The sequence below is a fragment of the Pollicipes pollicipes genome, unplaced genomic scaffold (genome assembly GCF_011947565.3).
Source record: "Pollicipes pollicipes isolate AB1234 unplaced genomic scaffold, Ppol_2.1 Scaffold_6686;HRSCAF=7923_pilon_pilon_pilon, whole genome shotgun sequence".
Lineage (NCBI taxonomy): Eukaryota > Metazoa > Arthropoda > Thecostraca > Pollicipedomorpha > Pollicipedidae > Pollicipes > Pollicipes pollicipes.
Genome location: NW_023596921.1, coordinates 25,559,379 through 25,586,341, shown reverse-complemented (window position 1 = coordinate 25,586,341; position 26,963 = coordinate 25,559,379). Strand labels below are relative to the sequence as shown.

General features: G+C 57.8%; 1 protein-coding gene across 1 annotated transcript in view; it reads right to left on the bottom strand.

Annotated features, from left to right (window-relative positions):
• Positions 1 to 7,970: 7,970 nt before the first annotated feature.
• LOC119108103 (microtubule-associated serine/threonine-protein kinase 2-like) overlaps positions 7,971 to 26,963 on the bottom strand; it is a 33,201-nt gene continuing 14,208 nt past the window's right edge. The window contains 19 exon segments of the mRNA XM_037231680.1: positions 7,971 to 8,045; positions 8,460 to 9,056; positions 10,182 to 10,511; positions 10,904 to 11,118; positions 11,395 to 11,642; positions 12,024 to 12,197; positions 12,502 to 12,653; positions 13,206 to 13,309; positions 13,611 to 13,713; positions 14,158 to 14,282; positions 14,590 to 14,755; positions 15,280 to 15,585; positions 15,973 to 16,203; positions 16,557 to 16,669; positions 16,998 to 17,229; positions 17,687 to 17,791; positions 20,499 to 20,608; positions 21,042 to 21,064; positions 26,686 to 26,852. Of these exon segments, the coding sequence (XP_037087575.1) occupies positions 7,971 to 8,045; positions 8,460 to 9,056; positions 10,182 to 10,511; positions 10,904 to 11,118; positions 11,395 to 11,642; positions 12,024 to 12,197; positions 12,502 to 12,653; positions 13,206 to 13,309; positions 13,611 to 13,713; positions 14,158 to 14,282; positions 14,590 to 14,755; positions 15,280 to 15,585; positions 15,973 to 16,203; positions 16,557 to 16,669; positions 16,998 to 17,229; positions 17,687 to 17,791; positions 20,499 to 20,608; positions 21,042 to 21,064; positions 26,686 to 26,852 (3,576 nt within the window).

The following is a 26,963-nucleotide window of genomic DNA, read 5'->3' as shown; positions in this document are numbered from 1 at the left end:
AATACGGTATGTTTCGAGCTCTACTCAGGACAGCATTTTCAACGATTTCCTTGCTTTCACCCTGCTGTCAACCGTTCGTAAGTTAGACGACGCGGGGGGGGGGGGGCTGGCTCATCATCCGCGACTGGGCTGTGCATGGCGGACAGTCATTAGTCAAGCATAGGTTATTGCACTTCATTTCTAGGTAGGCCCAGCTTGATCATTATGACGGTATGACGAAAAACATTCGCTCATAGCACAAGACAACGAAATATGCAGCAAAAGCTGCATATAAAATACCTCATCTTCTTGTTCCCGTTCGAAGAAAAAAGCCCCAGCACGCATGTATAGCACATATTCTATCTTTTATTGTAATATTCATAATGATAATGACGAATTAATTCAAGGTACCTATTCCAAACAACGCTTATTTATCTGCGTTCCAAAGGTATCTTTGTCCGTGATAACCCAACCTGAAAATCCAGACATTTTCGCAAGTTTAGTCTGAAACCAGTCTCCATGTTCATCCGTATGAAATGCAAATGCCTCAACCCGAGCGAGCCCGTGGTTCCAGCCTAGCGCCCGGGGGAAGGTATTTTCGCAGACCCAAACGCTACAAACACCGCGCTCGAAGACAATGGAGGAAAACTGTTTAGGAGACGGCTCTAACAAAATGCGGTGTCACCTTCTGTCAAATACAGGTAAACAATGTGTCAAAAGAGTATACATCAATACTGAGGTCATTATAGGTCAAAATCAGTAAGTCGAGACCAGGGTCAAATTAGTATAGAAAGATGGACGATTTGTTTTGGATAACACTAAGGTAATCTTACAACAAACATGTCGAATGCATACAACACATGACAGGACACCCATAGATGTCGTCAAAATCTGTCCATATGTTAATAAATGATGATGGTTACAACATGTTTGTAGTTCCATTTCGGTCAAGACCTCAGCCAATGATCTAACTTGCTGGGAGCTTAGAACATGCACACGGGTGTGAAACATATAAAATCGAAGGTGCCGAAAGCTCTTGCGCGCTGCATTCCACCATTTATATTTTTATTTTTTGCTTAGCTCAAGAAGCCTTCTTGGGGACAGATCCTCCCCGCCCCATCCCCCTGGCCAATCCAGGCCTGGGCTCTGTCTTTCTTTTAGATAGGACCTTCATCACTGAAATCTGTTGATATTGTCCATGTGACGAAATGTTCAAAGCGATAATGTTAATACGAAAATACCCCCTCTCAGGATAGGTATAACTTCAGTGTGATGGAACTGCAAGCTCAATAAAAACTAATTGTCCTTTAAATTTTTCGCATTCGGCGGACATGGAAAAAACATATTTTATGATGGCGATATCGTTCAAGGTACCTATATTCCAAAAACCATCTATTTGCGGTCCAAGGCTATCGTGTAAGGCCAAGCACGAGAGAGGAAGGGATGTTCAACACTCGACTGACATTGAACCAGAGTATACAAACACAACTTGTACAAACAACGTTACAGTATATAAACAGCATTACAAACACAACTCGCACTCGGAGACAAAATGAAAAGTATGCAAAACTGCACATCATCGGGTCTCACTTTTTCTAGAACTATCTAATATACACGTTTTTCCAGGCACGCGATGATCCAGTCACCTCTCATCCGCCTTCAACCCTAGGCACTGGACTGAAGACGTTGAACACATCCGAGCAATCTCGGGAACGCCGCTCGGTGGTCATTCGGATAGCCCCCCCCCCCCCTAAACGTCGTCTAGTTCGCAATTCAGTGCTAGTGGATGTGATGGGCCCTTATTCAGGAGAAAACCTCGGTCCCTAAACGCAACACACGCAAACAACATACTTTCCCAGTAAGGAGGCTGTTGAGATTGGGAGGACTGTCCCAACCCCTACCTAATGATGTGCAATGGATATGCAAGACTTCGGTCCGATGAATAAGACTCATGCATTGCCGTCAGATGTTGCCATCATTGGCGGACGGACTGCAGTAGCACTCTCTTCAAGTAGTACACCTCTGGTATAATTCCAGTTGGCGAGACCTAGAAACCGCTCAGACATCCAAAGACGTACTCTGCCGAGATCATATGCCAACAGCCACCAGCCAGCCAGCCAGCCGTCGTGCGGACAATGTCGGTTGAGTTACAACACTTCGGTTCAATGAACAACACCCATGCATTGCCGTGAGATATCACCATCACGTTGCGCGGACTGGCCGTAGAAGCAGCCTCCTAAAGTTGTGTACCTCTTGCATTATTCCAGCTGTCGAGACCTCAAAACGGCTGCGGCATCCAATAACATTTTCTACCGAGGAAGTACTTTCGTGTATAAGGTACGCTGCGCTTATAAATATATATATGTACCGTACCGAAAACGTTGGCCTCGCTTCGGTCTTCGGTTTCCGGGGCTTGGTCCGTTCCCTTAGAATTGCTGTTGACACATTCTTTCGGTACAGTGTGTCTTTGGATGACAAAGCGGTTTTTAGGTCTCGCCAACGAATTATGCAAGAGGCGCACTACTTTAAGAAGGTGCTACTACAGTCTATCCGCACATGACGGTGACATCCCACGACAGTACATGAGTCTTATTCATTGAATCAAAGTATTGCAGCTCAACCGACATTGTCGGCACAGTGTGTTTATTTCTACTTAGTGTGAATCGCGTTGTAAGGGCTCTTGTTTCAGGTGCCCCGCACGACTTAACGTGTATGTACCGTACCTAAACCGTTGCCTTTGTTTCGGTCCTCGGTTCCCGGGGCTTGGCTTCGTTCCTCACGGCTCGTGTCGGGATGTTATCTCGGCGGGGTGTGTCTTTGCCTTTCAGAGTGGTTTTTAGGTCCCGCCAATCGGAATTGTACAAGAGGTGTACTACTTTAAGAGGGTGCTACTACAGCCTGTCCGCACATGATGGCAGCATCTTCTCGGCAATGCATCAGTCTTATTCATCGGACCGAAGTCTCGTAGTTCCACCGTCATTGTCAGCACGATGTGTTTATTTTCCATAAGTGTGAATCGCCTGATCCGGACTCGTGCATGAGGTGCACTGCGCTAATAGACGCATATGTGCCGTACCGAAAACGCTGGCCTAGCTTCAGTCTTCGGTTCCAAGGCTTGGTCCGTATTCTTAGGATTTTTATTGGCATATTATTTCGGTAGGGTATGTCTTTGGATGTCAGAGCGGTTTTTAGGTCCCGCCAATTGGAATTATACCAGAGGTGTACTACTTGAAGACGGTGCTACTGCAGTCCGTCCGCCAACGATGGCAACATCTGACGGCAATGCATGAGTCTTATTCATCGGACCGTGGTCTGGCATATCCACCGACATCGTCAGCAAGATATGTTTGGTCCTAATAAGTGTGAATCGCATGATCCGGACTCGTGTGTAAGGTGCACTACGCTAATAGACGTATATGTGCCGTAACGAAAACGCTGGCCTTGCTTCAGTCTTCGTTTCCCGGGGCTTGATCCGTTTCCTTAGGGTGGCTGTTGGCATAATATCTCGGCAGAGTATGTCTCTTGATGTCAGAGCGATTTCGAGCCTTGCTCGTTGGAATTGTGCAAGAGGTGCACTACTTTAAGAGGGTGCTACGACAGTCCCTCTGCACGGCATGATTGCAGCATCTCACGGCAATGCATGAGTCTTATTCATCGGACCGAAGTCTTACAGTTCCATCGACATTGTCAGCACGACGTGTTCAGTTCTAAGGGTGTGAATCGCATTATCCGGACTTGTGTGTGAGGTGCACTACGCTAACAGACGTATATGTACCGTGCCGAAAACGCTGGCCTTGCTTCAGTCTTCGTTTCCCGAGGCTTGATCCGTTTCCTTAGGGTGGCTGTTGGCATATTATCTCGGCAGAGAATGTCTCTGGATGTCAGAGCGATTTCAAGCCTTGCTCGTTGGAATTGTACAGGAGGTGCACTTCTTTAAGAGGGTACTACGACAGTCCCTCTGCACATGATGGCAGCATGTCACGGCAACGGAGTAGTCATATTAATTGAACCCAAGTGTTGTAGTTTAAGCGACAATGTCGTCACGATGTGTTTGGTCCTAATAAGTGTGAATCACATTATCCGGACTCGTGTATGAGATGCACTGCGCTAATAGACGTCAATGTACCGTACCGAAAACGTTGGCTTGGCTTCGGTGTTTGGTTCCCGTGGCTTGGTCCGTTTTTTAAGACTGCTGGAAATGCTTCAGTTCCGCCGACATTGTTGGGTTTTTCTCTGGGCCGTCTGTTTGGAAATATCAATTCGAGACACGAATGTGAAGAACTGGGATACTTTTCTTGATTGCGCGAATGTACGTAATTTGGTGCTTATGTTGCCCTTTTAGTACATGCTATAAATCGTCGGCTGCCCGCGTGTTAAAAATCATATGACCTGTTTGTGGCCGAAATTATTATATTATCAGATGGTTATTTCTTGAAGATGATAGGCAATCATGCGAGCATTGTGAGTAGCAGTGGTCGAAACGACGTAGTGAATAATGTTAAATGCCTGCTCATTATTTTTGGTGCTAAAGATGTCGTTTGGATTGTGTGATTTCAAAGTCGGGCAATCCTGCTAACGCGAGCTGGTTGAGCCCGTGCCGCACTGCGCGTAAAACGCTCGCGGTGGAGATTTTTCTTCTTCTAAAAAAGGTGAAGTACTTGAAGAATACCCAAAAATCGACCCAAAAATCAGGCTTAGCTTTTTACTACCAGAGTCACTAGTTGCTATTCACGACCTTCACTACTGTCGACGTTCTATGACCCTGTTCAAGCAGCCTTTTAAATGGGATGAGGGAATGAATTCAGCCATGTTTTGCCTGGCTATAGTGTTCTGCATGGCGAATAAATTGCAGACGAGTGCCGTGTTTGGCCTCAGTGGGCCTGTTAGATGGCGATAAGTCACAAAACAATTCACACACAGTGTATTTCGTGGGCATGCCTCCTGCTCAAGTACACAACCTGACTACAATCTCTTTAAGGCCATTACGAGATCACGGCAGTCAATAATTGACAGACACTGGACTGTCCATACCGGTGTTGGTACAGGTGTTGGGGATGGCGGCTGGCTCACGTGCAGTAGTTGACTCGGCGTCACCCTGATCTCCAGCCGTGGTGAACTCTTCTAGGTCAGCACTGCCGGTGGGCTGCCGCCGCTCCGACGCCGGCTGCAGACTGGAGAAGTCTGCCTGCCTGCCGTTGGTACTGGCGGGAGACGTCCCAGGTTCATTCAGGATGCAATCGATGGTGAAGCTCCGGTAAGCTCAAGATCGTCGCGAGGTGTCCGCCGACACCACCTGCCGTCCCCGAGAAGCATTCATTGCTTCGGTCCACTTACGGCGGGAGCAAACCGCACATGCGCTGCAATAACCACACATCCGGCGCTGAACACAGTGAGGGGGCAACGCTAGCGGCGCTCGGATCGGGCGATCCGGTAAGCTGGCATGTGATTGGTTGTCGGAGCAGTAACTCCGCCCTCTGTTAGGTTCTTCGCCTGGAGCTAGGGAGCCCAAAGGTCAGAGTTCATCGGCACTGAAGCAGACACATCTACCTTCACGGGACCGAGTCGAAATTCCACGCGCGATGAGTGGCACTGAGGCGGCGTCCCTTATACTGATGTCCGCATCCTGCAGGCTTCTTCTGACTGGTACACCGATGAGATTGGCGGCAAGCGTTCTGCCTGTCGTGAAAGGCTGAATTAAGTGGTCTGAGCAGATGCTTCGAAGGGCTGAATATGTCTCGAACTGTACAATCTGTAGGGCAGAGCGCGAGCTGAGTATCTCGCGGCGCAGACCTGTCGGTGACTCGCACTCCTCGCTAAGAAGGCTGACGATAGAGCTGGTGCGAAATGCCCCGGCTGCAACACGCATGTCGTTGTCGGGCGCTGTGTCCAAGCCGGTGCGTTCTGCAGTCGTGCGCAGGATCGAACGCCTGACATCCATACCCTACACAGGACCAACCTAGATAATGTCGCGCTGAAACGATGCTGACGTGCATGCAGCAGCCTATAGCTGAGACCGGGTCCGATTTCATATGGGTGCCTTAACAGCCCTGTGGCATACACTCTGTGTCATGTGTAGATCACGTCACGATGCAGTTAACATATGTGTGCATCACGTCACGATGCAGTTAACATATGTGTGCATCACGTCACGATGCAGTTAACATACGTGTGCATCACATCACGATGCAGGCGGGTCGGTTCTTCCGTGTGTATTGCGTCATGAGTGACGCTTCTCAATCAAAATCCACTCAGATCTCAGTCGATTTACACAAGAGCACATTCTGTGTATGCCCACCACATAGTGGATTTAGGCAGAGGTGCGGCTCTGAGTAGCACTTCTGAGTAGCAGCAGCACTCATCTGTAGATATAAACGCTTCCCTCGCAACATACACATTTGCAGATGTGCGTGCGCGTGTGCGTGTGTGTGTGTGTGTGTGTGTGTGTGTGTGTGTGTGTGTGTGTGTGTGTGTGTGTGTGTGTGTGTGTGTGTGTGTGTGTGTGTGTGTGTGTGTGTGTGTGTGTGCGCATGTGGGTGTGAGCAAGGGATCTGGGCAGTGGAAAATATCGAAACATACCTCCAAAGTACGCCAACAAACAGGTTTCTCACCAGAATTCGAACAATTTCTTCTCAAAGTTGAGGGAGTCCTCCCCCCTACTGAGCAGGAAACTACACTTCCGCCTTCGGGCTAAATTACCCAGGTCCCACATCTGACATTGTTCTGGTAGCACCACCTACGAGATTACGTCCCCCGTAGTTGTTTCACTTCACTTCCTCTCCCATGTTTACGACGTTTTGCATTCGTCTCCCCCTGGTTTCGCCTGTAAAAGTGCGTTTTCTGCGTTTCCGCCTCACGTCATCTTTATGTCAGCCCTCCGGCATATCTAGTTTTGACCCCCACAACACTGAGTTCCCCCCCCCCCCACCCCTCCAACTCAGAGACGTGGACCTCGAGTGACACGCATTCGGTCACCGATGGGTTCGGCGTGTGTCGGCGATAGCGCGCGTTTCCTCAGCTGGAAGCCTTCGCGGGGTTTTGTCACCTACTGTGCCAGTGCGTCGTCTTCGCGACACCCAGGCGCCGCACACGTTACACTTTCACCACTTTGATGCTTACCACACTTCAAATGAGTGATCCCAAGACATTACTGACCCAGCTCACTGACCAACTCGGGCGTGACGGAGGGCGGGCCTAACGCACGTCAATCAACGCCAAGATGATATCCGATGGCTTGACAATAACAACCGGCATCCATAGACAGTGCGGTATATTTACAATCAATCGCCAGCTCGCGGAGGGGCCAGGCCACGATGAGTCGACACGAATCCAGATGAAATCGATGAAAGCAAGAATGAACGGCAACTCCGCGACGTCACACCGCACCGGCCAAAGTCAAACCAAGAAACCGAACAGTCCGGCCGGCGCGGGCCCAACGACGGCCAGCCGTCCGCGGTGCCGCCTGGAGGCGTGGCGCCCGCTGTCGGCGGGACCGCGGGCGAGCGCCCGTGATCCCCGGCGTCCGCGCGCCAGAGCGACGCTCTCAGCGGCCGACGCTAGCAGGTGACGCGCAGCCGCTGCCACAGTCACATTAGTGAATGAGCGACGCCGCTTTGCGCCAGGCTGGCCGCAAATGGGAATTAACCACATGATCGGGCGCAGTCGCACGGGACGCCGCACGGCCGCGCTGCCACTTGCGCCAGACCTGGACACTACCGACACCACAACTAGCTGAGTAGTCCCGACAACGAGATGTTGGGCCGCTGCCTCATGTTGCCGGGAGACATTGGGACGATAAGAGCAGCGAATTATGACGCGTCTCGGCGACACGACTGCACGTGGCGTTATGGCGAGACGACCGCTGCCGGCGGACCGGTCGGCCAGCGAGCCACAAATAAATACACCTGCGCGCGAGGGCGAGTGGACAGAACAGAGTCACCGCTAAGATATCACATGACAGAATCACTGGAGGAGCAGGCAGCGCGGCGCGGCGCCTACGGCTCGGCCGCATCCTCGTCCTTGCCCGAGACCGTGTTGCGGAACGCGCTGCGCTTCTCGTGCGCCGAGCGCTTGCCGGCGTCGGCCGGCGGCGGTGGCGGCGGCGGCTCTTCCGGATCGGGCCGGGCGGCGGCGCCCGTCCGGCGGCGAACGCTGCCCTCCCGACGCCGGCCGCGCTCCTTGCTGGGCCGTCGCTCGCCGGCAGCGGCGCCGCCGCCGCCGCCGCCGTCGGCAGCGGGCCGCACCGTCACCGTCGACACGTATACAAGCGGCTCGGCGGCGCGCGCCGGCGGCGGGCGCGCGGCGGCGTCGGGCGCGGCGGCTGGCGCCGGCGGTGTGGCCGGCCGGCGCGGCGTGCCCGGCCGCCGGTGGTGGCGGCAGTGCGGCTGCACGCGCACCCGGCGCCCGGCCAGCTCGGGGCTGGCGCCGCCGTCCGACGAGGTGAGCGCGCCGTCGGCCGTCGGCGGCGGCGACTGAGCCGTAACGGTGACGCGCGGCGGCGGCGACGAGACGAGCGGCGAGATGGACGGCCGCCCGTCCGAGCGGTGCAGCCGGTCCGGCGAGAGCGCGCGCCGCAACAGCGGGCTGCCCGGCTCGGCCGACTTGGGCCGCATGTACGCCTTGGCGGCGGCCGTCGGCGCCAGGCTGGCCGCGCCCGGGCTGTACGACTGCACGGCGCTGGTGGGCGGGGCCGGCGCGTGCGCGGTGGGGAAGGCCAGCGGGCTGGGTGAGCGCGTCGGCGACACGGGCAGCGGGCTGGGCGACGGCGTGCGCGCCAGCGGGCTCAACGGTATGTGGCCGACCGACTTGCGGCGGCTGGCCGCGTGCGCCGACTTGGTGGCCGCGTGCAGCTTGTGCTTGAGCCCGTGAAGGGAGGAGGGGCGCGGCTGGAACTGGGCTGCCGCCACGGCCGCCGCCGCCGGCGAGTTGGGCACCGAGGACGACGGCGACGACGAATTGGACGAGTCTGACTGGCTGAGTTTGTGGGCGGCGGCGCGCGCCGAGCCGGGCTCGCACGACACGGACCGGTTCAGTGACGAGAAGCTGCGGCTGGGCGTCAGCATTGGCGAGTTGGCCGTCATCTGCCGGAGGAGACGGCCGGCGGTCAGCGTCTCGCCCGCCAGCCACACACAGCAGGCCGAGCTGGGCCCAAAATAGGGACGAGCCACAGCAACCTGGTCCGAAATAGCCATAAATGAGGACAACAACCGCACGTTTGACCATTATGCGTGCTGCGAATTTACTGGTCTGATCATTAGACGCTCGGTGCTTCGTCTGCACCCACGTTTGTATGAATACAGAAGCAGCGTGTCGAAATTTATCGGGAAAAATAGCCAATGCTTAGTTTGCTATGATTTTTTAAAAAACGTGCAAACAGCAACACCTATTACCTGAATTTACACACCCACACACGCACACACACCCACACACGCACACACCCACCCACATCCACACCCACACCCACATATATATATATATATATATATATATATATATATATATATATATATATATACGGTACAAACGCGGGTACAAACAAGTACTGAGGTTCTAACGATCAGATTAGTAGACTCACAACACACATAGTGGACAAAGATGTAGCTCTGTATCACGGGTGAAACCACATGCACGGAACATAAGGACAACTTCCGATAACACTATATAATGGGCCTCTACAAAATGTCAAAGATCAACTCACGCCTTCAATTAGATACCAACGGCAACGACCACCCCACAACATGTCCGCTGCCAATCCACAATAGCCAAAGGCGCTAGCATCGCTAGCATTCTTGAAGTGAACATTTCACCCCACTTTGAGTTTGAAGTTCTTTTGAAGTTTTGAGTTTGAGTTTGAAGTTTGAGTTTGAAGTGTACCCCCTTTGACAAGCACTCCTCCATCATGAGGGTTCCCTTGTCACTCTTGAAGATGAGCGCAGCTCGAAATATTTATTATGTCCAAAGTAATCGTTGCTTAGCACTATTGAGTCGTTTAACTAGTGCCTCCTGGTAAATTAAAAGTTGTTACCTCAGCGTAAGAACTTTAATCTCATCAAACCGACAAACCAAAAGTTGTGGGCCTTTCTTTCTTATATCGAGTAAAATTCACTATGCATATAACCATTCGCCACTGACGAGGCCGCGACCGCCTGAGCCGCCATGCCGGACATGGCAGGGGCCGCTGGCGCCGGCCGCCAGCCGCCACTCACCTGTTGGATCTCGGCACTGGCCCGCTTGCTGCTCAGCTTGCGCAGCAGCGACGCCTTGCGGCGCTTGTCGACGGTCGACTCCTTGCGCTTGCGGCGGCCGGCGGCGCGGCGCGCCAGCTTGCCGACGCCGGGCGCGCGCCGCCGGCCGCCGCTCGAGATGGACGTCTGATCGAGCGGCGTGGCGCGCAGCGTCACCCGGTCGCCGCCCGACAGCAGTAGCTGTAGCACCTGCGTGTGGAACAGGCCCTGCACCGGCTCGTCGTTGATGTGCGTGATCAGATCTCCCGGACGCAGGCCGGCGTCGAACGCCGGGCTGCCGGCGTCCACCGTCTGCAACGGACGATCGGGCGCTGGTCAGACACTCCGGCGGTTACACGCTTCCGCACTGGTCGCAGGGCAAACAGCACGGGCGCTGGCACACACGCAGAGTGGGCAGACGCCAGGCGCCAGCCAACACAGCGGCCGTTCACAAGCTACGAGCCTCCCAGCCGCCCGGTGCGGGCTGCGTTGTACAAAAGACAGCACCTCTGCAGCCAGCTGCCGCCGCGAAGCAGGGGGCTACATTACTGTCGTCAAAATGTGACCATTTCCAGCAGCAACCGCCGGCAATGGTGTGCAAACTCGTCCATATCACAGCACAGAGTAAAGCCAGTGATGCCTCTCCACTGCTCATGGCCGGCGCCACGCCCGCCCCCGCGGAGGGAGAGCCGCGACCGACGCACCATGACCAGGTGGTGGACGGTGTAGTAGTCCGAGTCGCCCAGGTAGACGCGGATGGCGCGGATGGTGAAGCCGAAGCCGCGCGCGCCGCGCCGCAGGATCACCGGCGGCTTCAGGTTGTTGAGCAGCGGCGAGAGCTCGCGGCAGGGCGACGCGTCGCGCGAGGAGGCCGTCGACGAACCGCCCGGCGACTGGATCGGCTGGGGCGACGCGTCGTCTGCCGGCGCGCGGTCAGAGGGCGTCACGCTCACTCACAGACAGCGACGGCACGTGCGCACGAGTCGGTGTGGTGGACAGACGGCAGAGGACAGGCAGAGAGACAGAGGACGGATCGACAGAGGACAGAGAGGTGCACAGGTCGGAGGGGAGACGGTGCGGAGTGCTACAGGGCCGGCTCGCAACCCCATGTAAACGCGCCTGCACGCAAAGCCGTCCAGACCACAGACTCGACACAGGCGTGAGCTAGGCAAGGCCGCGCGCCGCCCACACTCACCGGGCGGGATCATCAGATTGAGGCCGGACGCCGAGGCCGACTTGATGACGCGGTTCATGGGCGAGGACGCCTTGGGTCGCGCTCCCGCCGGCAGCGGCGGCGCGCCGCCCGGCGTGCGGATGATCGGCGGTGGCGCCGCCGCCGGCGAGCGCGGTCCGGCCACCTCCACCGTCGGCGAGTTGCGCGGCGGCGACTTCTCCGACTCCTCGACCGGGGACAGCTCGCGGATGTGATCGGCGCCACCCGACCTGGTCACAGGGAGGCGAGCGATCAACGCGGCGGGTACGGACGAGACAAACGCACGTGGCACACACTGCTGACTGAAACGAAATTCTGGGTCATGACAGGTGGAGGGTGAAAATGAAATGAAACATCTAGGTGACTCCAGATTATTTAAGTAACACGCAGTGTGACATTTGATCAGCCCGTCACTTTGAGTAGAACAGCAGGATAAACTGAAATGTAGTTAGCAAACAGTGATGCAAAGCGATTAGGACGGACATCGCACTGAACACTCCAATACACCAATTGCTCTACGACAGCAACACACGTGCAGATACATCAACAGAGGCACAACACCTGGTCCTCGGGGAGGGCAGCACCAGCGCCACACCGGCAGCGCCACCTACCCGAGCTCGGCGTCGACTGAGACCGACGGCCGGAGCGGGCGCGGCTCGCGGTGGCGGCGGCGCCGCTGCACCTGCGGCGACACGTCCTCGCTCTCCGTCTGCGAGCTGTCGGGCGTCGAGAGCGAGCCGCGCGTAGCGCAGGAGCCCGAGCCGGAGCCGGACAGCCGCAGCGGCCTGCCGCCCGTGCACACCGGCATGCTCAGAGCGGCGCCGACACGCACAAACTCACAGGCACACGCACAAAAGCACGCAAAACAACAGCAAAACAACGACAGCGAAACGACAGCAAAACGGCTACAGCGACGAGCAAAAAGAAAACGACCACAGCCGACTAGAGGCGACCAGTGAAGCGGGTGACCGGTTCGCGCGGCCGGCCGGCCGGGACAGCGTCAGGGTTCGGCCGGCTGGCGTCAGCGGCGTCAGCGGCGCCGGCGGACAAGCGTGCGGGGCCGGCCAGCGGGGCGGCGGTGGCACTCACACGTCGGGCAGGCTGCTGACGTGCTGGATACGCGTCAGATGTCGGCTCGAGTCAGCCGCCTCGACGCTGCCGGCCGCCGAAGACTCGCTCTGGTCGGACTGGCCCGAGTCGCCCTGCGACATCGACTTGCGGAGGTCCAGCCTGCCCTGCGACTGCCGGCCCAGACGCGACGCGTGACCCACAGAACACGCGTACACGCGTGCAGAAACACACGCGGACTGGCTGTTCACCAACAGCAGACAATGCGGATAACATGGCCACATACGTTTCTAAGCCTCAGAACGGTCTGCAGTGCTGTTTTATTAGGAAGCTTATGCCTTTATCTGGTATGCCAATATTATAGCATAACCTAGCATAGCTCATGCATTCAGACCGTACAAAATGCACGGCAAAAAGATGCTTCCAAAATAGGAACAGGAAGGTCTTGTGACATGTAACTTGCCAACACTGTGGCGACGAATTTATGCAACTCGTAGCGCGTTGTCTTCTTGAAGGTGGGGGGATAACCATAGAGCCATCGAAATAAATAAAAAATAAACGCCAAACGAACGACCTGGGAACCGTGGGCGAACCCAGCCGTGGTAATGGCGCCACCCTATGCTGCCCCAGCGACTGACCAGGCTCAGCAGTGCCCCCGCCCCTCCCCCCCCCCCCCCTATCGTCCGCAGTGGCAACCTCCTCCCTGCGGCCGCCGCCGCGCCCACCTTCTTGAAGCGGGGCGAGCAGGAGGAGAAGGCGGAGAAGGTGAGCGACTCCTCGGTGTCGTCGGTGTCGTCCTCCAGGTCGTGGTTGTACCGGTCGGCACGAGCTGCGGCGGACGGAGACCGGCTGTTACCACACACTCCAGGGTCGGCCGCGACGTCGGAGGGGCGCGGCGCCGCAAACGCTCACCGCCCCGTGATCACATGTAACGCAGCCCTGCCGCTCTTGTCCCCATTCAGCAGCGATGCCGTGGATTCTCAGCTATACCAATGCGTTTGTGTGACATTTGGCACCGCATCATGGAGTGACGAAAGTACGCGAATATCTTCAAAACATTTCCATTCACTTTGATGTTTTTTTTAAAGCAAAGAATGATGCGCACTACAGAAAGAATTAGCACAACTCACTGTCGAAATAGCTCGTGTCCTCGTCATTCTCCAACTGAGGAACAAACTCCACCTTCTGTCTCAACAGGTTTGTCCAGTCAAGATTTAGGAAAAATGTATGATCCTGGAACAACAAAACCGGTCAGATACAAACATTACACAACGCTTTTTCGATCAGCAAGATCCATCGTTGCAATACTTGTAGAAGAGAAAACTGAAGGAGTGATGCAAGCTCTTAGCGTACAGCCCAGAAAGATAGTTACCTTCAGACAGTTACTAGTTTGTTCGACCTGAAATGTGTCATTTGGGCTTAACGACGCACTCAACTACTGGGGCCATGAGGCGTCGCCCGCCTCTCACCCTGACGGTAAGGGCGAGCACCGCGGGGAATCAAACTCCGTGCCTCTGGTCTCCTAGACGTGCAGCTTAACCACTACGCCATCGGCACACCTGTTCGACCTCTACGTATCGCGCCAAAATATAAATACTCCACAAATGTGTGATCAGATTATGGGTTCATCGTGCCAATTACACCAATTACCGCGTCAGGGACCGGCTTGGAACACACCTTGACCTCCTGAGCACCACCAGTACCGAGCCGCTCCAGCGGATTCTGGTGCAGAAGCAGCGTGATCAAGTCCTTGGCTTCTGGTAAAACTTGGAAATCTTCATCACTAGGCCACTCGATATCATCTGAAACCATACGGTTGGTGCGCATGGCGTGACAGGGGCATGCTCATCTTAATGAACGACCGCCGACGCAGCTAGCGCCCAGAGCCGACAGCTTGTTCTAGCTCTCCCAACGTAAGCCGGCATGAAGACCTAAGGAGATAGCTAATGTCGCGCCCGACCGTAAGTACGAATCACACACTAGTGCTAAGCCATGCGGTAACCCCGCCCAAACGCGGCTGAAAGTGGAAGCACGCTCCCGGGCGCCGTTTGGGGCGCCTACCCCACGTGACGTGGCCGCCGGCCTGCCGCGGCGTATTCGTCTCCTTACCGTTGACAGTGTGCGCGAACAGCTCCTCGGGCGTGTCGCCGAAAAAGGGGACGCAGCCGACCAGGAACTCGTACAGGATGATGCCCATGCTCCACCAGTCGACGGGCTTGCCGTAGCCCTGGCGCAGGATCACCTCGGGCGCGATGTACTCGGGCGTGCCGAACACCTGCGGAGCAGAGCCGGCTCGCTGAGCCTCGACCCGCCGCCTGACACGGCGCCGCGCAGTCCCGCCACCTGACACAGCATCGCGCGGTCCTGCCGCCTGACACAGCAGCCGCGCGGTCCTGCCGCCTGACACGACACCGTGCGGTCCTGCCGCCTGACACGACACCGTGCGGTCCTGCCACCTAACACAGCATCGCGCGGTCCTGCCGCCTGACACGGCACCGTGCGGTCCTGCCGCCTGACACGGCACCGCGCGGCCCGGTCGCCTGACACGGCACCGGGCGGTCCCACCACCTGACACCCCGACACACCATCCCCGGACCCGAAGCCCCAGCCCACCTCCGCACTCCAAACACTGAACTGAGCACGACTATTCCGCTGCGCTGCTGGTATGGCGAATCCATCGAGATGGCGCAAAAGTCTAAGCCGCTTCGTTCAATCTCGTTCTTCTTCGTCACGACTGGCGTCCGGTCGGACCTGACGACCACGCCCGCGAAAGCTACCACACCACTATCTGTCGCTGACCTGCTTATCGGAGAACTGCCTGGTCTCCTTGTCAATGTAGCCCTCGTAGAGGTTGGTGGCGAGCGACATCAGGCCCATCTTGCTGAGGCCAAAGTCGGTCAGCTTGATGTGACCCATGGAGGTGATGAGTAGGTTGTCGGGCTTGAGGTCGCGGTGCACAATGCCGAAGCTGTGCAGGTACTCCACGGCCAGCACCGTCTCGGCGAAATAGAGCCGCGCCATGTCCGCCGGCAGGATACCGATGTTTTTCAGCAGGCTCGCGCAGTCGCCGCCCTCCACGTACTCCATCACCATACACATGTGTTTCTGGCGGAACGAGACCACCGCACGGTCAAACGACGCAGGGGCCGGGGAGCGGGGCGGGACACTGCGGTGTTCGTCAGGAAGTGGCTCTCAAGTCTGTCCTGGTGCGTGATGTCTGCCACTTCAGCACGTGTGGCAGCTCCTGACTGGCTGCCTGACCGCAAAGGAAGCAGGTCACGACGCACGCTGGACAGTCCTTGTCAAAACTTCCGGCCAGCCACCGTGCAGCTCCCCGGCATACGAAACCCTGAGCCGGGACACAGAGCCGGGCTGGACTGAGAATCAACGCAAGGGGAGCTAGAACACAGCCGCCAGCGGGACAGCTCCGGGCAGAAACAGACCGGAGCCGTCACCTCTCGACCTCTCGCGCCGCGCCCGCCCGTCACTAACCTTGGTCTCGAAGCTGCAGTACATGCTGACCACGAAGGGGTTGTCGGTGAAGCTCATGATGTCGCGCTCTGCGAACACCTGCTCCATCTGGTTGCGCAACACCACATTCTGCTTGCTGATGCGCTTGAGCGCGAAGCACTGCCGCGTGTCCTTCTGCCGCACCAGGTAGACAGCGCCGTACGCACCGTTCGAGATCAGCTTGACGCGGTCGTAGTCATCCTCGCAGGGCACCTGGGGACCGACAGGACACCGCACGGGTCAAGCGGCGCTGCACGTGCACGCCATACGCAGCTGTCGGGCGATGGCCAGGCAGCGACACGGACCGCACGCCACCGAGCGAGAGCCGCTCCGACTGCTGTTGTGCGGAGGCGTGGCCCGATCAGCTGGGACAGACGAGGAAATGCTGGTCACGGAGCGATCACTGGACACAGAGTGGTCACTGAGTACGGAGCGGCGACTGGCGACCGGGCCGGCAGTGATCGGGCGAGCCGGCACTGGCGGACGAGTGCGACCAGCTGCGGCCGGTCGGCGAGCCGGCACTGGCGGACGAGTGCGGCCAGCCGCCGCTGGTCGGCGTAACGCACCTTCTGACCCCGGCCCGGGCCACACTTGGGGTCCGCCTCCGACTTCTTGGGCGTGGACATTTGCGGCGGCGGCGTGGCGGCCGCCTCCATTTGTACTAGGTCCTGGGTGAGCTCTGCGGACAGACGGACGGGTCGCGGTGACTTCACGCGCAGATCCCGGCTCACACCGCCCGCCGCCGCGCCACAGCCCGACCACACACCCACGCACAGAAGGACAGCGGCCAGACGCACACACCACGCGGGACTGAGCCGCGCCGAGCACGGCCGCGGCGGAGCTGGGCTCGCTGTCGGCGTCACCGCTCCAGCGAGGGTCGGAGATCGCTTCACCCCGACCGACAGACGCCCGGCGTCGCCGCCAGCGTCACGGCGGACCACGGCGCCGGCCGGAGAGCGCCGGGACCGCCACGAGCGGCGAGGAGGACACGGGCGGGGCGCTCTCACCTGCCAGCGGGTCGCGCTTGAGGCCGAGCTTGCTGACGATGTACTGGGGGATGTCGGTGGTGATGCCCTGGCACGAGCGCGCCTGGCCCTCAGCCCGCTCCAGCAGGTGATAGAACTCCTCCGGGTCGAACTCGAGACACTCCAGCAGCCGCGCCGGCCGCGAGATGATCAGCAGCAGGCGTCGCACCAGAAACATCATCTGATGCGCCGCCTCCGCCGACTTCTCGCGCGTCTGCGGACACATCGCCGCGACGTCGCGTCAGGAGCGGGGCACTCGCGGCCGGCGACCACAGATCACCTGTCGCCCGGCGGCGCACAGGTACCCGACCTTTGGACTAACCGTCCCAGGCGGCCCTTCTTGTCAGGTGTTCACACCGTGACACAGCCGGACATTTAATATGAGCCGAACACAGGCGTTGCAGCAATAAGCCAGTGAAGCGACCAGGAAGCCAACGCTCCACCGCGGAAAAAACCGTTAGGCCTTTCAGCCTGAAAGCCCAGCCTAACCACAACCTTCACCGGTCCGTTTTGTGTTGCGATCAACAGGCTCAGACGATTTATCTGTCTAACACAGGGTGTCAACGACGCATGCATCGTATCCAACCAACCAAACACTGGTGCTACAAAAACAACCAGATCTGACTACAAGCACGGCACAATGGTCGCGGCTTCATCGTTAACGAACCGACCTCGTTGAGAAGCTTCTCCAGGTTTTCTGACAGCTCGTAGAAATATCGGCTAGTGATGCAGCGTTCCCGGGACTTGCTGAGACAATCACGAACCATCTCCATCACCTGCCGACACCAAATACTCTAAGTCTCCGGCTCACCATACAAGATGATATCAGGACAGCCGCTGGAAATCCTTTAGCTGCGCTGCTGGTGCTTTGTCCGACTCCTTGCTTTACGTCGATAAATCATGTATCTACTACTCGGATCCTCCACTTTCAACGAGCTAAGTCGCGACGTCGAACAAAGCGTGGCGATCAAGCAAGACCGAGCGCTGATTCAGACGTAAAGCCAAATACAATGCGAGGCGGTCTGTAAGATAACGCCCATTAGTCTGTTCCGAGAAAGGACGCTCAGCGTACGTCTACAGCATCTCAATGTACGGCATAAAGCCTCCCAGCCGACAGCACGAGGACGGACGACCGGCTGCTTCCCGGAGGGCAGCCTCCCAGCCGCCCGCACTGATCGATAAGGCAGTAACGCGTAGCGTGGAGAACGTGTGCGCAAACAGACCTATGATAAACGCCCACACTAAAAACCTAGATAATGTGTGTGTCCGTCCATAGCGTCCCATGAGTAGAAGCGAGAGTAGCGACCAGGTGGGGCTGCACCTCGGTACCGACAACGCTGACCACCCGAGCCGTGCCATATATCTTGGCCTGCCGGTCGCGCAGCCAGACCCACCGCCCAAGAAACAAGAGGCTCGTGCGGCCAGTGCGGGCCGACGCTGTCCGCCTCCGTAGGACGGCCGTGGGAGGTGCGCCGGCCGCCACTGGAGCGGGTGCGTCACGGTCCGACCGCTGCGCCGACAGCCGGCGGGTTCGCACCGCACGCCCGGCGCCGACGCGTCTCGACAGACGGGACGCGGCGACGGCGCTCTGTCCCGCGCCACGATGTTTACTCAACCACACGGGCGGCATGCGACGTCGGCTCGGTGGCGCCCGGCGCTCTCACAAACCTGCGCTGTTGCGCAGATCCGCCAGCCAGCCAGTCCGTCCGTCCGTCAGGTCAGGTCGGGTTAAGCCAGGTCAGACCAGATCAGACCAGATAGTCTCTCCTCTCCCCAACCCCTCACGTCCGGCCGACCGGCACCGGCCTGAGGTGATTTATCACATCCGCCCGGCCGTCAGGTCAGGTCAGGTCAGGTAATATCAAATCAGGTCAGGTCAGATCAGGTCACCCTCCCCAACCCCTCACGTCCGGCCGACAGCGCCGGCATGAAATGATTTATCACATCCGCCCGGCCGTCAGGTCAGGTCAGGTCAGGTAATATCAGATCAGGTCAGGTCAGATCAGGTCACCCTCCCCTCCCCAGCCCCTCACGTCCGGCCGACAGGCACCGGCCTAAGGTGATTAATCGCGTCCGCCCGGCCGGCCGTCAGGTCAGGTCAGGTCAGGTCAGTTAAGGTCACCCTCCCCTCCCCAGCCCCTCACGTCCAGCCGACAGGCGCCGGCCTGAGGTGATTAACCACGTCCGCCCGGCCGGCTGCAGGCGCTGCGCAGTTAGACATCGCGCGGCCGCCGTCGTGCCGACGCTTAACTTCCCAGCTCAAGTTAGCGCTAATCGAAGCACAAACAAACGGCTCCGGTCTCCAGCCCCGTACGTTTTCCTCTCCGGTCCGCAGAAGCATGCGTGCTAAAATATTTTGAGATCTTGAACGCATAGTGAATATTTAATTACGATCTTTTGCCGGATAAGAGCACTGCGTTTTGCTCCACACAAAATTCACCTCTGCCTCTACTTACGTGATATTCTTATTTACTGGCTGCCTTTACAAACAATCGTTGAACTCCAATGTGAAATGAATTATTGCTGACTCAGAACTGGCGACCATCGTCACGCCGTGAATCCGGATAGTTGAGATAAGTGAAAAATCGTGGGACACAGCGCGAAAATAGCAGGTGTTGGGCATGTTTTGCGATGTCTTTCCTCTTATTTTGGGACTGCATACAGGCCATCCGTTCCTGTTCTTCCGGCGTGCAGTACATCTTCATATCACAACAGGCTGTTTACGTGCCTAAGAAAATCCGACTAACCCACTCTGAGATAGCACACGAAATGAAAGTCTGAATTTGGGTCGGGGTAAAATTCAACTGTATAGGGCAAACAGCCACGCACCCATCATCTTTTTATGAGATGAGCGAGGCACCAGACAACTTTTAATACAGCCACGGATCTCAGCTCGTTTGCAAGTTTTATGCCGTGAACTTCCTCGAACCACAGCTATCTGGTGATTTATCGCAGCTCCGATGCTAACTCCCTCGCTCCCCCCTTCCACGGCTGAAGGATGATCTGGCTGGCAGCACTATCCAGTAATCCGACAGGGTCGATTTCCGGCGGCCCCGACGTGAGCCACGGTCCCGCTCCGGCTCGACCGCCGGTGTCCCGTCCACCGTCCCGTGAGAGTTGGGCGACGGCCCCCGGTCTGCGTCGTGGTCAGTGGCCGGCCGCGCCTGACGACATCGCGCCGCCGGCGCACGCACGAGATGGTGCAGCCGTGTCCGCGTGCGGCACCGCGGCCGCAACAAAGCAGGGCAGGGGGACACAAGTCCCGTGCCGTGACCGTGTCCACATGCCGGATGGTGTCGGCAGGCAAGCTGGACAGGCGGGACACGAACCGGATGTCGGGGCCGTGCCCTCCGCCGGACCTTATTTCGGAGCCGATGGCGGGAGCGGGACACACACACACACACCTGGCACCGCAGCCGTGTCCGTCCGTGGGAACGCGCCTGAAGCGCGCGCCGCAGCGCGGTGTGGCTGTACGTGACTGACCTGGTGACGCACGAAGCGCACGATAGCCACGGCTGACGGCGACGTATCGTCCGGCACGGCGTCCGAGGGTCTCCTGCCTCCTCCAGCAGCTTCTGTAGCCGGTCCTCCATCTGCTGCGGTCGCCTGCGGCCGCGCCCGGGGTCACGACGGTGATACGGCACAGAGCGCGGCGATGGTCTCAGGGTACGGTCGCGGCGTAGCGCACAGCATAGCGGTGAGGTCACGGCGCAGGGCACAGCACGGCGGTGGGGTCATGGCGCAGGGCACGGCGCGGCGGTGAGGTCACGGCGCAGTGCTCGGCGCAGCGGTGGGGTCATGACGCGGGGCACGACACAGCGGTGAGGTCGTGATGGAGGCGGCCGATGACGCCACGGAACCTGCTCCAGATTCGGAAAGTTTGTCGCGGGCAGTGGTCCCGGATCGTACAATAATAATAATAGCCTCGGGCCATTGCTTAACTCAAAAGCAGCCAGGGAAGGCACTGGCCTACCTTGGAAACCGCTCCTTGTAAAGAGTATTCATGATGACGACGTCATTGTCCACCAGGCGGCGTTCTCATGGGAGAACTGAAACAGAGCGGTGTCGGACATCAGTAACGGGGCGTGGCTCGCCGACCTCACAGCTGCGGTAAAACCCGGCACCGATATACACCTGTGTGAGACGAGGCAACGGCATACCACATTTACGCCGAGAGCAACTCGGCTCAACGACGAAGAGGAAAGCATCGTTCACAACCGGACATCCCGGACGCTATGGGAGCAAATGGGATGAAGTATCGACATAGTTATAAGCACGATCGACTAGAGAAATCCCCAGACCGATTTGATTGAGATTCTGGCGGGACCTGTGAGGCGACCATATGCTCCAATCGTAGCGTTTAGTAAGCATGGCAACACGGAACGAATCAGTTCTAAAACATACAAACCAATATCAAAGTTGATATGACGACAGAGCAGTTCTAATAAACGCAGACAGCGATTGCGTACGTCGCCGCCGAGAGGCCGACCCTAATCTAGCTGACTAGCTACACGTGAATAGTTCGGGAGACAATCCCGAATGGCGAACTGCGACCCATGCGGCCTACTACAAACCTCGACCGAGTGGTGGGAGATTTACAATATGGGCGAGGGACCTGGGAGCTAGGGCATATATACCTATACCTTATACCTATACAGCATAAACAGACAGGTAGTGATATGACAAATGGGGGACAAAGTGACAAGTCGAGGAAAACAGATACCAAATGAAGGAAGGCAAACACGGCAAAGAGGCGAGGACAGAGCGAAAGACAGCGGCAAAAAGGACAGAGCGAAAGACAGTGACAAAAAGGACAGAACGAAATGTCATGTCATTGGGGCTTTGTGACGCACTCAACTGCTGAGGCTATATGGCGTCGCCTGCCTCTCACCCTGGCAGGAAGGGCGGGCACCGCGGGCAATCGAGCCCCGTACCTCTGGTTTCCCAGACGTGCAGTGGCTATCGCAGACGCGTTAACCACTACACTGCCAACACCCCAGGACAGAGCGAAAGACAGCGACAAAGGGTGGGAGGGGATGTGATCGACGGCGCGGGAGGGGATGGGATCGTGCAGAGCCCGCATGTGCATCCCCAGCCGTCGGCAGAGTGTGAGCAGTAATGCGCGGCACGGGCTGCTCATTAGCAGCGCGACGCCGACGTCACGGCACTGGTGCCGAGCACGACACAGCCTTCCGGCAACTGCCACCCGACCCGGCAGCGCCGCACCGCCGCTCCCACATGTCACGGCTCCTTTGTCTCGAGCTCGCCTTCCTCTCACACCGCTTGTGAAGTCCTTTGTTCGCAGGCTCAGCAGCTTAGAGGCATTTCATTACAGCACATTTAATCCCACCAGCTGGTCGCAATTACGGGCCGATGGCGTCTCGCCAGCGAGGTGAGGGGAGGGGTGAACAGCGGTGGTCGCTGCGACGCGCCAGTCGCCGGTGTCGGCCGCTCGAGACTAAGGCTCGCGGGACGTCCGGCAGCCGCCCCGCGAGCCGATCGAAGTCGGTTGCAGACAGAACGTCTGGCGCGTCGCGAGGGATTCGCAGACGGGGCCCACATAGACGCGGCGTGCATGGCGATAAGCCGGCTGGCCGTGCTCGGTCAGAGGGTCTTGTCGAGTCAGCTGGCCTCGCTCGGTCAGAGCGTCTTGCCGGGCTGGCTGGCTGTGCTCCATCAAAGGATATTGTCGAGCCGGCTGGCTGCGCTCAGTCAGAGGGTCTTGTCGGTCCGGCTGGCCGCGCTCGGTCAGAGCGTCCTGACGCGCTCGCCCGGCAGGTACCGACGGCAGTCTGAGCCAAACCCCGACTGAGCTGGCAGGCTATCCCGCAACGGCAACACTGCGCTGCGCTGTGTTCAGAATGCATCTATCTCGCCAGTGGTGAGAGCAAAGCGACGCGGCAGTCTTCCAAAGAATGGGTCTGGCAACGAAAACACACGGGCTGGGATGAAAGGATGACAGAAAAAGGATCGACGTTTTAAACACGAAAGATACCGTGCTGAGAGACCCACCAGCTGGGCGCCACGATTAAAACGCTTTCAAAAGCGATGACGACTGCGGCAAGCTGAAGAGGAAGGAGGGACACGGTAGGTGGAGACGGTCGTGGCCAGGAGGGACAACAGTGGGCAGTAGACACAACGGAGGGCAGGTGACAGCCGCGGGCAGGAGAGACAACAGTGGGCAAGAGATAACCATGGGCAGGAGAGACTATGGTGGACAGGAGATAGCCGTGGGCAGGAGAGACAACAGTAAGCAGGAGACAGCCGTGGGCAGGAGAGACAACAACGGGCAGGAGACAACAGTGGGCAGAGGACAGGCGTCGGCGGGAGAGACAACGGTGGCAGAAGGACAGCCGTGGGCAGGAGAGACAGCCGTGGGCAAGAGAGACAGCAGTGGGCAGGAGAGACGACAGTGGCAGAAGGCTGAGATATTTCGCAGCGCCGCGATTTGATTTAGCCCCAGGCCAGCCCCGTCTCCCGTCGGCGCAGCAGAACGCCGGAGTAGCATAAGGCGCCAGCGCTAGCCAGCCGCCCGACAATCCTCGCCAGGCCACGTGCACCCACACAGACACAGGAGCGAGACTGAGAGAGACGGAGAGCGGCAGAGAGCGAGCGAGCGAGCGATGTGGAACCGCGAGAAGGCTGACAGTGGCTTACTCCAAGGTGGCAATGCACAGCCAGGCCAGACTGTGGACGAGGGAGCCGGCAGCAGGCAGACAGGCGCGCTCGTTAGTCGGCCGCCGAGGCGAACACACAGCCCGGTCACTCCCGGCACCCAGCAGTCCTGACGGCCCGGCGACCCACCATCCCAGCAATCCTGACCCCCGGCAGACCCACCATCCCAGCAATCCTGACGCCCGACAGACCCACCATCCCAGCAGTCCCTGACGCCCGACAGACCCGCCATCCCAGCAGTCCTGACGCCCCGACAGACCCGCCATCCAGCAGTCCTGACCCCCGGCAGACCCACCATCCCAGCAGTCCCTGACGCCCGGCAGACCCACCATCCCAGCAGACAGCACATCCGGACACCCCTCACTTCCGTCACATTCTGACGTCCGCCAGTCCCACCACCAGCCGTAACCATTCCCGTCAGCCGCCAATTTGGCCACCAATCAGTTCCGATATCCGTCAATTCCATCGGCCGTCCGCCCTGATCAAGTCGGCCCCATTTCCGAGTCATTATGCGCCTGGTTATCGCCTGGCCCTGGCACGTTGCCAGACCTACACGGGCACGCTTGACCTAAAATGTGATTTTAACCGGCACAGCGCGACCACGGCCGGCGGTCGCTTGGGCAGAAAGCGGAACCGCGTCCTTCTCCAACGCCCAACAGTTTCCGAAGTACACAGGCCGAAATTGCTTTCAAGCCGCCAGATTCGGCACGTCGGCATATGTGACGTCACTAGCGGCAGCGACGACAAAGTTGCCACGGAGCGCTGTCAGCGGGCGCCGATATCCAGCCCGTTCAGCAGATAACCCCCAAAAGTTAGACACGTCCCGTCACAGTCCTGGCACACCGCCTACAACATCCCCGTATCATACGTGGTCGTTTCCAAGGCGGTTAACAAAAACATCCTTGCGCTTCGAGTCAGGCTCGATAAGCGCAGCGACCACCGGCCGTGCGGGGAATACGTCACAACTAGAATATACGAGGCACGTCACCAGACAATGATGGTTCGTATTGTGCGCCGCCCCTATGATCTGCCGACCTAATCCCAGCAGTCCGTGCGAAACGCGTGTACGTATGCAGCTACGCTTTGGTAGCTGCGCCAGCAGGCACTTGGAAAATCGGAATGGTGAATGAAACCACGCAAGCACGAAAATGTAATTGGAAAATTAGCCTCCCACTTGCGCAATACCACACCTTTCATAATTTGCCTACATTTTCACTTCTTTTGGATAAAACGTAAGATATACTATCTTCAGTGATCCAGACCTTGTCTCGCTAAGCCTTGTATATCGTTAAAGGGTGCGATGCCGGTACCAAAATAAACGCAATCGTTAATATATTCATTCTGCGAGGCAGCATGCCCTCTGCACATCCACTACCTATGCACGGGACGGTGTCCTAACTTAAGCGCTACCAAGGCCAACGGCGCTACATGCAGTTTAATCTTCAACGCAAAACGTGTCTGTAGCTGGCGGACAAAACCAGTATTCTAGCCGCCCGCAGTTGGTGATGAGAGTAATGCGTTTGAGCACACGGAAGATGTGCAAAGGCGGTGGCTGGAGAACGGTGCCAGTTTCTTCCCTATGATAAAATCTCGCGATACATAAACCATGAGATGCATATCGGCAGCCCTTCGTTGTCGTTCCCAACCAAGGCCTTCGCAGTGAGTCAGCCGAACGGCAATATATCGGTGGCAGAGCAGACACTTCCGCTGGAATCACTTAGCCTGAGTACGCAGGCCTTTCCGGGCGAAATCCCAACAGCCGCGTCCAATCTTGTTTGTACGGAAGTTCCAAAAACGAATGGCCAAAATGCTTAACGCAACCTTTGTTTTGCGAGAAGTTTCGGACGAAAAGCAGGCGCACACCGCCCCGCCTGGCTCCCACCATCCCCGATCAATACAGAAGAACAAGCCGGTCACGAGGGCGCAGCTCTCTGGCTTCCCACCCGGTCAGCGCACGGCCGCCGGCGGCCTCAATCGCCAGAGGGCAAGGTCAGGGGACGCGCGCCAGCGGAGCCCAGCGCCGGCCCCGGCCCCAGCCGCACGCGATGACGCAACCGAACCAAACCGGCCGGGGCCCGATCACACGGCCGACAGGTTCACACGACGGACGAGGCCAGGACCAACTAAGTGACGTTACAAGCGCGGCGAATCTCCGAGACGGGCGCAGCGGTGTCAACAAGGGTCAGAGGTCCCAAAATAGCGCAATGATGTCGACAGGGGTCATGGACGGGGGACACCAACCATCGTCCTCTGACAGTTGTTTGCATGGTTGCACAAACAAAATATAACCAATCACCGCGCGAAATGACCTCAGCGCAAACGAGCCGGCTTTCCGTTTCCAAACAATCAAGACCTATGAAACACGCACACACACACGCACACGCACACGCACACGCACACGCACACACGCTTCCGCCGGCAGTGTCTGCGCCGCGCGCCGCTCCTTTGAGCGCAAAGTAACGATTGCCCTGGACGCCAAGCGACAACGGTGCCTTGCCTGCCAGTGCTATGCAGTCAACTTTGCTCTCTCCTTCATCGCCGATGCCTCTGTTAGGTGCTCAAAATCTATTCAGAGTTTCCAAAAATAATGATTTTTAATGATATCATCATCAGGTTAATAATTCAAAGCGATCACAAGCTCGAACGGCTGCCCGCAAGCTGATACTGGCAGCGGGACATCACACCGCGGCGCGAGGGTAATGCCACCGCTCCGTATATACGTGAAGGTCTGCTGACACACGTGACCGGCAGCTGCTCACACACGGTCCGCCGGGCAGCGGAGGCTGAGTGTTTGACCCATACATCCTCACTACAATCAAACAAAACACACAGAGCTAATCTCCTATCCTGCCCCGCGTCCTGCGCCTTGCCCGCTCGAAAACAAGACGCGCTAAGCACGCAGTCGTTCCACGTCCACCGACCGCACGGGCGCCTACAGGGGCGTGTCTACAGAGCGTGGGTGGTGGGCGCCGGGCGGACGGCAGGCGGTGCTCACCTGAGCGAGCGCGAGCGCGGCCGCACCAGCGGCGAGCAGCGCCCCTCCTCGTCCAGGCTGGGGTTGGACTCGTTGGAGGAGAAGTGGCGCGGCAGCTCGGCGGCGGCGGCGGCCGGCGGACCGCAGCACTGCAGCTGGTGCAGCCGCTCCTGGGACGAGCACTGCGACTGGCGGCGCGACGGCGGTCAGGTCAGGTCAGGTCAGGTCAGGTCAGGTCAGGTCAGGTCAAATCACAGACCGCCAGACATGGGGCGTGCTCAACCGACGGGGCAGCACGT